Below are 12,252 nucleotides of genomic sequence, written 5' to 3' on the forward strand. Positions count from 1 at the left end.
AGAGGGCCTTCTTGGTGGTGGCGCCCGCCCTGTGGAATGCCCTCCCATCAGATGTCAAAGAAATAAACAACTATCTGATATTTAGAAGACATCTGAAGGCAGCCCTGTTTAGGGAAGTTTTTAATGACTGATGTTTTAATGGATTTTTAATCTCTTGTTGGAAGCTGCCCAGAGTGGCTGGGGAAACCCAGCCAGATGGGCGGGTTATGTATGTATATATGTATTAATAATAATAATAATAATAATAATAATAATAATTTCTTCTCCCACTTACAAGTCTTTGAAGCCTAACCCCTATTTCTGGAAAGGGGCCGTGTAGATCACCTCTGCCTCAGTGGCCAATGGAAACACACGGCAGTATCACTTCTGCACATCTGCACTAAAGGTTTTCATAGCTGCCATTTACTTGTTAATCCCCCCGATGCAGAAATTGCAGCATGGAAATCTATTTTCCTTTCCAGACAGGGATGCAACTGCATTTGAATTTTCTGGAGTGGCCCCTCTGTCCCAAGCAAGCAAGAGTCAGATGTTTCATCAACATAAGCAACTGACAGGCTAGAGTATTTGGGGATATTGTAATGAGAATCCTCTGAAGAATCAAAGCATCTGGACAGATAAGAATTTAAATCTTAAATGGCCTATTCAGTTTCTCATTCTGAGGCAGGCTTTTGGATCTCAGCCTTGTCTAGCAGGCATAAGGCCACGAAGGCAGAAAGAATGAATGCCTTTGTAAACTTCTAAGGAAGATTTTAATCATTTCCCCAACCAGACATGTGACACATAGTAATTAGTGATTTACTAAATGGCAAGAAACTGCCTGCATCCAATTAAGAAGTGTTTACAATTATATGAGTGACATGGAGAAAGAGCCAGGCAGAGAGACATTTGCAGTGCAGACGGCGTCTGAGCAATACGACCCACCCGAAAAGATTACGTTGACTGGAGTAGGAAATCTTGTTGGACCAAGTTTTATTCTCTGTCAGCGTAATATTTCCTTTTAATAGCAAACTTATTGATGCCGTGCCTATCAACAGGGTAGCAAAATGGGACCATCCATGGACAAGAGAAGGGCTTTGGATTCTGTGTACTAAGGGGACTCCCAGGCATGAAAACAGGGAGGGGGCCAAAAGCTGGAAGTTTCCCTGCCTTCATCAAGCCCCTTACCGTATCCTGAACGAGGATGGGAAGCAAAATCAGGAGATGCACCTTGCAAGGCAGCAGCCCTAATCCTGGCTATCCAGGATGTTAGAAAAGCTTTTAAGAGCTCTGACCACTTTGAAACTAAAACAGTACAGTGGTACCTCGGTTTTCGAACAGCTTAGTTCACGAACAACTTGGAACCCGGACGCTGCAAAACCAGAAATAGGTGTTCTGGTTTTCCAACCTTTTTTGGAAGCTGAACATGCTTCGTTTTGAGTCCCCCTGCGTTTCCTGTTGTGCTGCTAATTTGTGCCCCCCCCCCCCCATTGTAATTCAAGCCTTCCATTTCCGATTGCAGTGTTCTAAGGTGATATCGGGAGCTTATATTCGGTGCTTTTGTTTTTGCTATTTATTCTGCTTTTTTTTGTTTTGAGGCTTTTTCACACAGTTTTTGTGACTGTGTAGATCCCAGTTCAGCTACTGATTGATTGATTGATTGATTGTTTGACTGCGGAAATGGATAAAATCCAAACAATGACTGTCATCAGTGCATTTTTATCATCTACAATACTGTTTTATTTTATGGTACAGTACATTGTTGCTTTCATTTTATGGATCAATGGTCTCGTTAGATAGTAAAAATCATGTTAAATTGCTGCTTTAGGGGTGGTTTTTAAAAGTCTGGAACGGATTACAGTGGTACCTCGGGTTACAGACGCTTCAGGTTACAGACTCCGCTAACCCAGAAATAGTACCTCGGGTTAAGAACTTTGCTTCAGGTTGAGAACAGAAATCTTGCGGCAGCAGGAGGCCCCATTAGCTAAAGTGGCACCTCAGCTTAAGAACAGTTTTAGGTTAAGAACGGACCTCTGGAATTAATTAAGTTCTTAACCCGAGGTACCACTGTAATCCGTTTTGCATGACTTTCTAAGTTTGAGAACCAAGGTACCACTGTATCCTCCAGTCCTGATTCATCCCGCCTGCAAGGACATTTTTAGTTGCTAATGGGGCAGAGTCCCAGACAGATTAATTAGGGTGAAATTTGGGGTTGCGGATGTGCGCCGAGACACACGCATCCCCGGACTCTGATATTTCCCGCTCCCCCACAAACAACTGCCCTGTACCCTGTGGGAGGGGAGGGGAAAGATAACAGTATCCCTCTAAGGGCATCAGGTCCAGAGCTGGAAAAGCAAGACCAAGCTCTCCCGGCCTCAGCAACCACGGTTCTGCAGTTCATACACTGGGACGGAGAGGGGATTTCACTGTTGTTCCCTCATAGCCTGGCCCCTGCCATGCGTGGTTCCATTTTGCCGCCCAAATCGCTCTAACTCCCCATCAATAGACAAAGAAATCTCGTCAAGGAAGGAAGAGATGGTACATACCCTCAGCCACTGTTTCTCCGTCAGAGCATCACTGTAGTCCACATCCCTGCGCTGGCGGGACCCCCTCCCAAATATCTTCTCCTCCTCCTCTTCGCAGGTGAGCCTTTCCACTTCGGCATCGTCCTTGATTATCCAGGACGGCAGCTCATCTTCCTCCATCAAGCGCGGCTTCCGCTTTGGGTTCCGAGCATCTTCTCTGCGCCGGTCCAGGTCCATTCGCTGCGGGAACAACACAGCAGACCCTTGAGACATTTCTAGCAAGCTGGAAGCTTGGAACTAGCTGGAGGTTTGCAGAATTTTCGGCCATTTCTTTTCTCTCAACAAAGTTCCCTTCAATTTATTTTTTATCAAATGACTTAACATTTATTCGAATAAATCTCAACAAAATGCAAATTACCGTGACAGGTAATTTCTGAAAATTGGGTGGGTTCTTTTTTTTAAATTACCAAGAGGGGGGGAAAATAAAGTAAAAAGGAGGAAGGGGCACTTTCAAGGCTTCCGCAAACTAGAACGTATTTTGTTGGGGCTGTTTTGCCTGTGCATTAATGCTCACCAAATGCCAACATTTGCAGTATTTGTAATGGAGAATTAATTTTACATGCCCTTATGGTCACTAAAGAGACTTACACTCCAGTCCTAGAAGGGTAAATATCAGCCATCTATTACACAGCGGTACGAAGACCTTAAAGTCCTTACTACATTTGAATAAACTTTCTGTAAACATCACTTGGCTACATATTCAGACATCTGGATGGCTTTTCCAACAAGTAAATAAATTCCAGAGGTGATGATAAACGGTACTTAAAATAGATAAATAAACCAGCAAGCACTTCCAACTTACAGAACCTCAGAAGTCCGTTCTGTTTCAGTGGGGTAGCTATTTTAGTCTTTTGCAGCAGAAACAAAGACTAACGAATTTTATTACGGTGGAGAAGAATTCACTTCACCGGATGCGTGCTATTCAATCCTTGCTTTCCTGCCGACGGTCCCCACACAACAGGAACGTAAGAAAAGTACAGGAATATCTGCAAACAGCACCTCTGAAATTTACGACAACTGTAGCTGGTATGCATGTCAACTCAGATAGTGAGCACGAACAGAGACGTAGCCCAAACAAGAGGGTGTTATCTGCATGCTTGTGGGGGAACCTTGAGACTTGCAAAAGTACAAAAAAAATTTAACAATTCTGAGAAGCCGCAGATAATAGAGGGAAAATCAGAAAAGAACAACTTGATCATGGCTGCTGGGGGAAGAATGGGATGCTCTCCTTGGAAGAAACAGCTGGCTTGAACTCTGACTAGTACACCTCCTTTGAGGAGACAGCATACAATGAAATTTTTGTGCAGGCAAAGAAGTATTTTTAAACACCCCTTTCCCCAAACTAATGTGATGGCAGGAGACAAAAATACTTCTAATGTGATTTGCCCAAGGCATGGGGAAAGGTCAGCTCCAAATATATGAGCAGGCAAAAAAAATTCCAAGGACAAACATGGTTGACACCAGGGTCTAAGAGTAAGAAATGTTTCCTCCTATATACTAATAGTGAATTGAATTTATTCTCTGTGTGCAGATCCTTATGTGGCCAAAACAGAACAATTCACGTACAAAAAGCAAGTGGCAACAGGTTCAGGGAAACCTCAAGCTGCGTCAGACTTCGAAAAACGTAGAAAAATTAAGGGGGAAAACACTTGGGAAGGGGGCAGAAAGGGCCCAGTGAGAATTAAGAGGGTTCCAGAGGCATGGATTGCTGGCTGAGGAAAACCAGAAAGAATTGCAGAGGAGGAATTAAACGGTGGCTCTTAGAAAAGGCACATGGGGAACCAACAGTCTGACCAGAAAGACCCCACACTGCAAAAAATATGGAAGGTTGGATAAGGTTTCTACCTCCACAGAAAACAGCGGAACTGTGACTGTGTGCAAGAAATGCCAAGAGTCTACTTTTCAAGCTCAAGAGACAAACTTGGGTTGTGGATGTGTTTTCCAATGGATTATTGCAGTTTAATAAACCAACCAGCCAACCACTTCCATACCAAGATGAATGAAGCTTGAGAAGGGATCCTCATTTATAGGGCAGCTTTGGGGAAAAAACATCATGAGCTCTTGTATGTCTATAGGACTGGACATGACATGACATTAGTCTTGACACTATCATGCCTTGCAGCTTTGAAATAATTTGGTCTTGCCCACTGGAGAAAGGCCGACACGGAACCCAAGCCATTTTGTAATGCACACCACTGATAATGGCTGTGCTGTAAGATGAATAATGCACAGAATATTCTTCTTCCAGAGGAGGCTTAATTCATTTGCAAGGCGTGAGTTGAAGACACACTTTGAAATATTTTTAATTATGTGCATTCCTGAAGGGGCATTTGAGGGCAAGGCAGTCACCAAACTCCCACAAATTGATCAACAAGAGCCTAGAAGTTTTCATTAACTTATCCAAACGAAGAAGGGAAAGCATCCTGGTCAGCGTTGCCCAAAAATTATTTATGCAAGGTGCTCTTGGCTCATGTTCTCTGCTATGGTAATATGAGTTTAGCCCATGAGAAAGGTGAGGCACGCAAAATATGTGTGGGTGCTGGGTATCTCTATGATTTTAAACATGAGTACTTCTAATTACCTATGTTTTTATGTCAGTGGGTCTGTATTACTGCCCTGTAAATCAGCCCTGAGTGCTCACTGGAAGGACAGATCGTGAAGCTGAGGCTGCAATACTTTGGCCACCTCATGAGAAAAGAAGACTCCCTGGAAAAGACCCTGATGTTGGGAAAGATGGAGGGCACAAGGAGAAGGGGACGACAGAGGACGAGATGGTTGGACAGTGTTCTCGAAGTTACCAGCATGAGTTTGACCAAACTGCAGGTGGCAGTGGAAGACAGGAGTGCCTGGCGTGCTCTGGTCCATGGGGTCACGAAGAGTCAGAAACAGCTAAATGACTAAAACAACAACTCTGTTTAACGTCACCATAATGTTGGCGTTTCAAAAGGAAGGCAGAGGGAGCTAGATTGTTTTGTTTTAAAAGGAGCTTGCAGGCTCATTTCACAGAAGGGAGGCAGGAAAGAAGTGGCAGCTGCAACGGTTTTGGGGGAGAAAGACCATTTTATTTTCCTCAGCCCCAACAGCGTAGTGATGCCCCTACAGAGGTTAGGCAATTTGAGATCCTACACTCCAGGGTACGGGGAGCTTGCAGGTACCCAAAGTGCCAAATATAGCTTTTAAGATGCCCATGCTGTGAGATCGACTGTACAGTGGTACCTCAGGTTACATACGTTTCAGGTTACAGACTCCGCTAACCCAGAAATAGTGCTTCAGGTTGAGAACTTTGCTTCAGGATGAGAACAGAAATCGTGCTCCGGCGGCGCGGCAGCAGCAGGAGGCCCCATTAGCTAAAGTGGTGCTTCAGGTTAAGAACAGGTTAAGTACCAACCTCCGGAATGAATTAAGTACTTAACCTGAGGTACCACTGTAATCATTTGCGCTCCTGCTCTTTGACTGGCCTCCCAGCCCCTTCCCTTCCTTGGTTCATGAATATGGCCAATTCCCCGTTTCTTATCCATTGTCATAAATCCACTGCTCTTAGCCCCTCCTAACGTTCTGCACAATGATACAACCCAAAAGCCTTCCTTCATTTTTGCTGTCTGAAAAAGGTGGCTTTTAAAAATGTGCTGTGCCCATTGTTCTGATTTAGTGATTTTTTGTGTGTAGCTTAATTTGTACGCTGCCTTGACTGCTGCCAGATAAGGGCGGCAAACAAACAGCCACCGATAGCTATTCTTGGAGCGAAACACTCTTTCTGGACGCAGCAGCTGCTGCTTGCTTTCATTTCCCCAGATCCATGGCGGAGAAGCAACGGAAAGGGACAGGGGCAGGAAAGGCGAAGAAGAGCGACCAGTTGGATAATCAGCCGAGCAGGCGCAACAGCAGCCTCTTGTGGCACATCAGGAAAAAGGCAGCCCCTACAAGACTTTCTGTCAGTCCACTGAGCATGTTTCATACTGGTTTTGTAGGAAGGAACAAAGAACAACTCATCTGGTTCATCAGCAAAAAATTTGGAGATCGCGGCAGATTCAGATCCATTCATTTCCCTCCATACTGGGCAACACAGGGGCTCAATTCTCAGAACAGGAACACAACAGGAGGTTAAGGGGTGATATGATAGCCATGTTCAAATATATAAAAGGATGTCACATAGAGGAGGGAGAAAGGTTGTTTTCTGCTGCTCCAGAGAAGCGGACACGGAGCAATGGATCCAAACTACAAGAAAGAAGATTCCACCTAAACACTAGGAAGAACTTCCTGACAGTAAGAGCTGTTCGACAGTGGAATTTGCGGCCAAGGAGTGTGGTGGAGTCTCCTTCTTTGGAGGTCTTTAAGCAGAGGCTTGACAACCATATGCCAGGAGTGCTCTGATGGTGTTTCCTGCTTGGCAGGGGGTTGGACTCGATGGCCCTTGTGGTCTCTTCCAACTCTATGATTCTATGAACTTTACTAAAAAAATTGTCCAGTAGCACCTTAGAGACCAACTAAGTTCGTTCTTGGTATAAGCTTTCGTGGGCATGCACACTTCTTCAGATGCACACGAAAGCTTATACCAAGAACAAACTTAGTTGGTCTCTAAGGTGCTACTGGACTATCTATCTATCTATCTACTGCGTCAGACCAACACAGCTACCTACCAGAATTTACAACTTTACAAGTTCATGTGATGCATTTTCAACCATGGCTGCACCATTATCTCCTGCTTGGACTACTGCCATGCGCTCAACGTGGAGCTACCTTTGAAGGTGACCCGGAAACTGCAACTAATCCAGAATGTGGCAGCTAGATTGGGGACTGGGAGTGGCCCCCGAGACCACATAACACCGGTCTTGAAAGACCTACACTGGCTCCCAGTACGTTTCCGAGCACAATTCAAAGTATTGGTGCTGACCTTGAAAGCCCTAAACGGCCTCAGCCCAGTAGACCTGAAGGAGCGTCTCCACCCCCATCATTCAGCCCAGATACTGAGATCCAGCTTCGAGGGCCTTCTGGCTGTTCCCTCATTGCAAGAAGTGAGGTTACAGGGAACCAGGCAGAGGGCCTCCTCAGTGGTGGCACCTGCCTTGTGGAACGCCCTCCCATCAGATGTCAAGGAAATAAACAACTATCTGACTTTTAGAAGACATCTGAAGGCAGCCCTGTTTAGAGAAGTTTTTAATATTTGATGAATTATTGTTTTGTAACATTTTGCTGGAAGCTGCCCAGAGTGGCTGGGGAAACCCAGCCAGATGTGCAGGGTATAGATAATAAATTATTATTATATTATTATGATTTCAAGTGAACTAAGGGGGACTGTGCAAACCTTCACTGGCCCCTGAAAAGGCCATTATCAAGGAGGGTGCATTTATGGAAAAGGATACTCCAGAAAGGACAAAAGGTCTTTGGCCCAGACAGTGCCAGCATTCCTCACCTTCAGAATTTACTGAAACAGAACTCCACCACTAGGCTAGGAAGTGAGCTGCAAAGGGAATCAAAGGAAGGAAGATTTAAAGTACGATTGTATGGTATCATTACCATGAAAAGATCGAATTCCTCTTCGCGCCGTGCAATCATCTGATTCAGAGTCTCATCATCGGGAACTTCATCCTCTTCCTGCGGGAGAGGAGACAAAATCACAGAATTTACAGGCATGCACCCACCTCAAGATGCGTAGACATTAATGAGACATGTGTAAAAAACATCTGTCGATTTGCCCAGTCTGAACAGCTGCAAACCATATGCAAGAAATAATGGAAGTCTGTAGAAAGAAAATTGTTCTGAATTTTACAATGATATATTTATTTATTTTTGGTAATTTAATACAATTTCTGGTCTTCCTTCGTAGGAAGTATATTGAAAACCTGCATGTTTGTTCAGAAGGAAGTTCAAGTTCAACTGGATTTATTCCCAAGCAGCAGTGGCATGTGATGGGGGGCAGAGATGCCCTCCCCTCACTGCTGCTTACCTGGGTGGGAAGGGGGGGGGAAACAAGGCGGCAGCCATTCAGGTGAGCCAGTGGCCTTCCTGCAGGAGCACTTGCCTGCCTTCAATTGCGCACCCACCCTGCCCCAGCCCAGCTGGGCAGCTGCTATGCCCTGGCCAGGAGGTCATCGCCACAGCTCTACTCCGACACGCACAGCGCCATTGCTCCCGAGCAAGTGCACAGACTTCTGTATAGACAGCAGGAAGACTGCACTGTCGCTCACGGAATGGCTATCTGGCAAAATACGGCAGGGACAGGAGAGGGCTTGGGGAAGGGTCAAAGCCACGCAAAAAATGTGGCAGATTAGTCTTCATTGCAGCCCCTTTGGCTTGGACCCAAATCACCGCAGAACCAGGCAGGCTAAGGGAAGGGAATTCTTTCTGGCTCCATTAGCCAGGTGCTTATTAGTAAAAAGAAAAAAAGAAAAAAAGTGGGGGAGGAAAAGGACCCCTGGACGGTTAAGTCCAGTCAAAGGTGACTATGGGGTTACAGCGCACATCTTGCTTTCAGGCCGAGGGACCGGCGTTTGACCGCAGAAAGCTTTCCGGGTCATGTGGCCAGCAGGACTAAACCGCTTCTGGCGCAATGGGACACCGCGATGGAAACCAGAGCGCACGGAAATGATGTTTACCTTGCCGCCACAGTGGTACCTATTTATCTACTTGCACTGGCATGCTTTTGAACTGCTAGGTACTCAGGAGCTGGGACAGAGCAACGGGAGCTCACTCCGTTGCAAGGATTCGAACTGCCGACCTTCCGATCGGCAAGTCCAAGAGGCTCAGTGGTTTAGACCACAGGGCGTCCCTGCTTATTAGTATCTGCCTGGCGGGGCAAATTTCAGAGGCGGACAGCCCCCCCCCCGTCAAACCCCTTGTGCTCTGATGTTGATGGAGGAGGGAGGGGAGACTTGCAAAGGCTTCTGGAAGCCCCCCCCCCCCATTCCTTTTAAGCTCCCAATCTCAGGGACTTAAAAGGAAAGCCATTGTGAGTCTCCCTCCTTGCTTCCAAGTTCCCAGTCTCGCTGAGATCTTCAAAGGGAAGGGAGGGAGCCAAGGGCTTTAGGGCAGCCAAACGCCGTTCGAAACAGCCTCCCCGTGCCTTTTAAGCTGAGCGGTTGGCAGCTCTGGCAGGGGAGGCTGGGAGAGTCTCCCATCTCTCCCCACCCCCAAGGCCACTCCCAGGAGAAGGGAAAGGGCTTCCATTTCTGCTCATCAGCTGACTGAAACACAAAGGGACTCCTAAGGGCCATGTAGACCAACCCCTGCAATGCAGGAATCTCAACTGAAGCCAAATTTTATTATTTAAATAATGTAATATTTTTAAAAAGTGAGATGATGTGTTATTCTCCCCCACCCCCCGATAACACAATTAGCGTCCGCCAATGCGATGCCTGCCCTCTGTTTCCCACCAGCCCCATTCGGAACAGCTGTTCACCCCATCTGGAGGGTGCCTCGTTGGCGAAGGCTGGCATAACAGGTCTCCCTGAGGGATGATGCGTTTTCCCATCACAGCAGCCTATCAGAAATTCCCATTATTGCCTCTCCCTTTCTGGACTTTATAAAAGCACCACATGGGGATCAGGCCAGTAGGATGACAAAAACAAAAGAGGTACAGAGAAGGAATCTACTCCTGATCAGGAAGGTGTGCTTTGGGAAAGGGAAAAACGGAGAGAAAGGGATTTCTGCAACGTGTATGCAAGGCTTTTGTTCAGAGTCAACAATTCAACAACGTAAGTGGTTCCATAAAATGTTCCCATGAGCAGCCACTGGATTCAAAACAAGGTTTTTAAAAATACGTAGCTGGGTTTTCCAGCAATTCCTGGTTCTTATCATTTGTAAAGTCATGATTCTGAATCATATATGTATGCCTGTTTTTTTTTGGTTTCTATTTTAAGATTCTATAAATATGAGGATCTGAGCAATTTTGGAGACACATTCAAAATTACAATATTTCATTTTATATAGAAATTGATCAGCCGCTAAGAAGCAACATACTTATTTCAGCCCTGAGGTACCTTACTGAAAGAGGAAAAAATGTCTTTTCCCCCTAGAATTAATTTGTCCGTCTTATCTATATACGAATGCCTGTTCAGTGCAGAATTCAGCTTTCAGGCTAGGAATCTTTGCTAGCATCCTTTCTCTCAAAACAACATTTCCATCAAGTTAGTAGCATTTATGGCTGCAAATGTGGCCACAAAAGCATGAGGCCAATAATGCCTGCTGCTGCTATTTCAGAAGCCAGAGGGATGGCTGTCATTTCCAACGTGTATCTCCTTTCCCTTCCTATGACCAGCATCAATCATGCAAAAGAGCAAACATGCCCAAATATGCAAAGTAGGACAAACTATGCAATTTTGCTTGGCTTGGGTAATTAATGCTGGCCACAGAGTTCAGACTGCCTGGGCACATGGTTTTAGAGAGTAAGGAAAAGGTAAAGGGACCCCTGACCATTAGGTCCAGTCGTGGCCGACTCTGGGGTTGCGGTGCTCATCTCGCTTTATCGGCCGAGGGAGCCGGCGTACAGCTTCCAGGTCATGTGGCCAGCATGACTAAGCCCTTTCTGGTGAGCCAGAGCAGTGCACAGAAACGCTGTTTACCTTCCCGCCGGAACGGTACCTATTTATCTACTTGCACTTTGACGCGCTTTTGAACTGCTAGGTTGGCAGGAGCAGGGACCGAGCAACGGGAGCTCACCCCATCGCAGGGATTCGAACCGCCGACCTTCTGATTGGCAAGTCCTAGGCTCTGTGGTTTAACCCACAGCGCCACCCGCGTCCTGGTTTTAGAGTAGCCAATAACACCATGAGCCTTCGATCCTGGAAGTGGGGGAGAGGGGAATGCAATCTTAAATTTTCAAGGCTTAAAACAAGCTTGCAGACTACCTCGTTTTCTTCTTCGTGCTCCAATATGGCTTGGAGAAAAGCCCTCCGTTCGTGGCTGGAGGACTTCTGGTCGAACATGCCGGCTTGAATAACCTTCTGATCCACGTTCAACTTGTACTTGGCGGCGGCAAGGATCTTCTCTTCCACGCTGTTGACGGTGCAGAGTCGCAGGACGCGGACTTCGTTCTGCTGCCCGATGCGGTGGGCTCTGTCTTGTGCCTGCAAGTCCTGTGAAAAACACATTGCGTGGAACGGATTAGTCCTGGGAGAGGGGGCTGGCTGAAGCAAAACGAAGCCACAGTTTTACATATATATAAACCTATAAAGATCAAAGGCTAAAGATGACAAGCCACAGTGCCAAATTCAGAAACTGCTTAAACTTTAAGCTTTCACTGCACAGGATTATATGAGAGAAGCATGGCTTATTTAACAAAATAAATACAATAATAAATACAATAATAATTTATAATAATTTATTCTTGATACCCCGCCCATCTGGCTGGGTTTCCCCAGCCACTCTGGGCGGCTCCCAAATAAAATATATTTCATGAAATTCATGTGTTTTGGCATTTAAGTGAAATGTGCATTTGGGATAGAGTTCATTTCACCGGCCATGTGGTGCCAGCACCTGCCCTCTCCTAAGATGGGTGAACAAATAATCCAATTCTGGTTCCCTAATAATTTGAGCTCCCGCTCTTGTAAGAAATGTCCAGTTTGCCCTTTGATTCTGACTTATTTCAAGACCAGGGGTTGTATCCACGGAAGTCGACCTGTCAGTGTGCAGTGGGGCTTCTTCTCTTCTCCCTGTCCCCCCCCCCCCCATCTGCTCTGGGGGTTTTTTTGACCTC

At 46.0% G+C, this 12,252-nt stretch overlaps 1 protein-coding gene across 6 annotated transcripts in view; it reads right to left on the reverse strand.

The window, feature by feature from the left end:
* Positions 1-12,252, reverse strand: part of SMARCA2 (SWI/SNF related BAF chromatin remodeling complex subunit ATPase 2) — a 124,311-nt gene that overhangs the window by 34,177 nt on the left and 77,882 nt on the right. For all 6 annotated transcript variants that reach the window (XM_080987690.1, XM_080987691.1, XM_080987692.1 and 3 more), the window contains 3 exons: positions 11,405-11,632; positions 8,076-8,153; positions 2,523-2,741 (listed from right to left, as the gene is read on the reverse strand). In XM_080987690.1, coding sequence (XP_080843816.1) covers positions 2,523-2,741; positions 8,076-8,153; positions 11,405-11,632 — 525 coding nt within the window. The remainder of the gene's footprint in view (positions 1-2,522; positions 2,742-8,075; positions 8,154-11,404; positions 11,633-12,252) is intronic.

Source organism: Podarcis pityusensis (genome assembly GCF_964106645.2).
Source record: "Podarcis pityusensis genome assembly, chromosome: 17".
NCBI classification, from domain to species: domain Eukaryota; kingdom Metazoa; phylum Chordata; class Lepidosauria; order Squamata; family Lacertidae; genus Podarcis; species Podarcis pityusensis.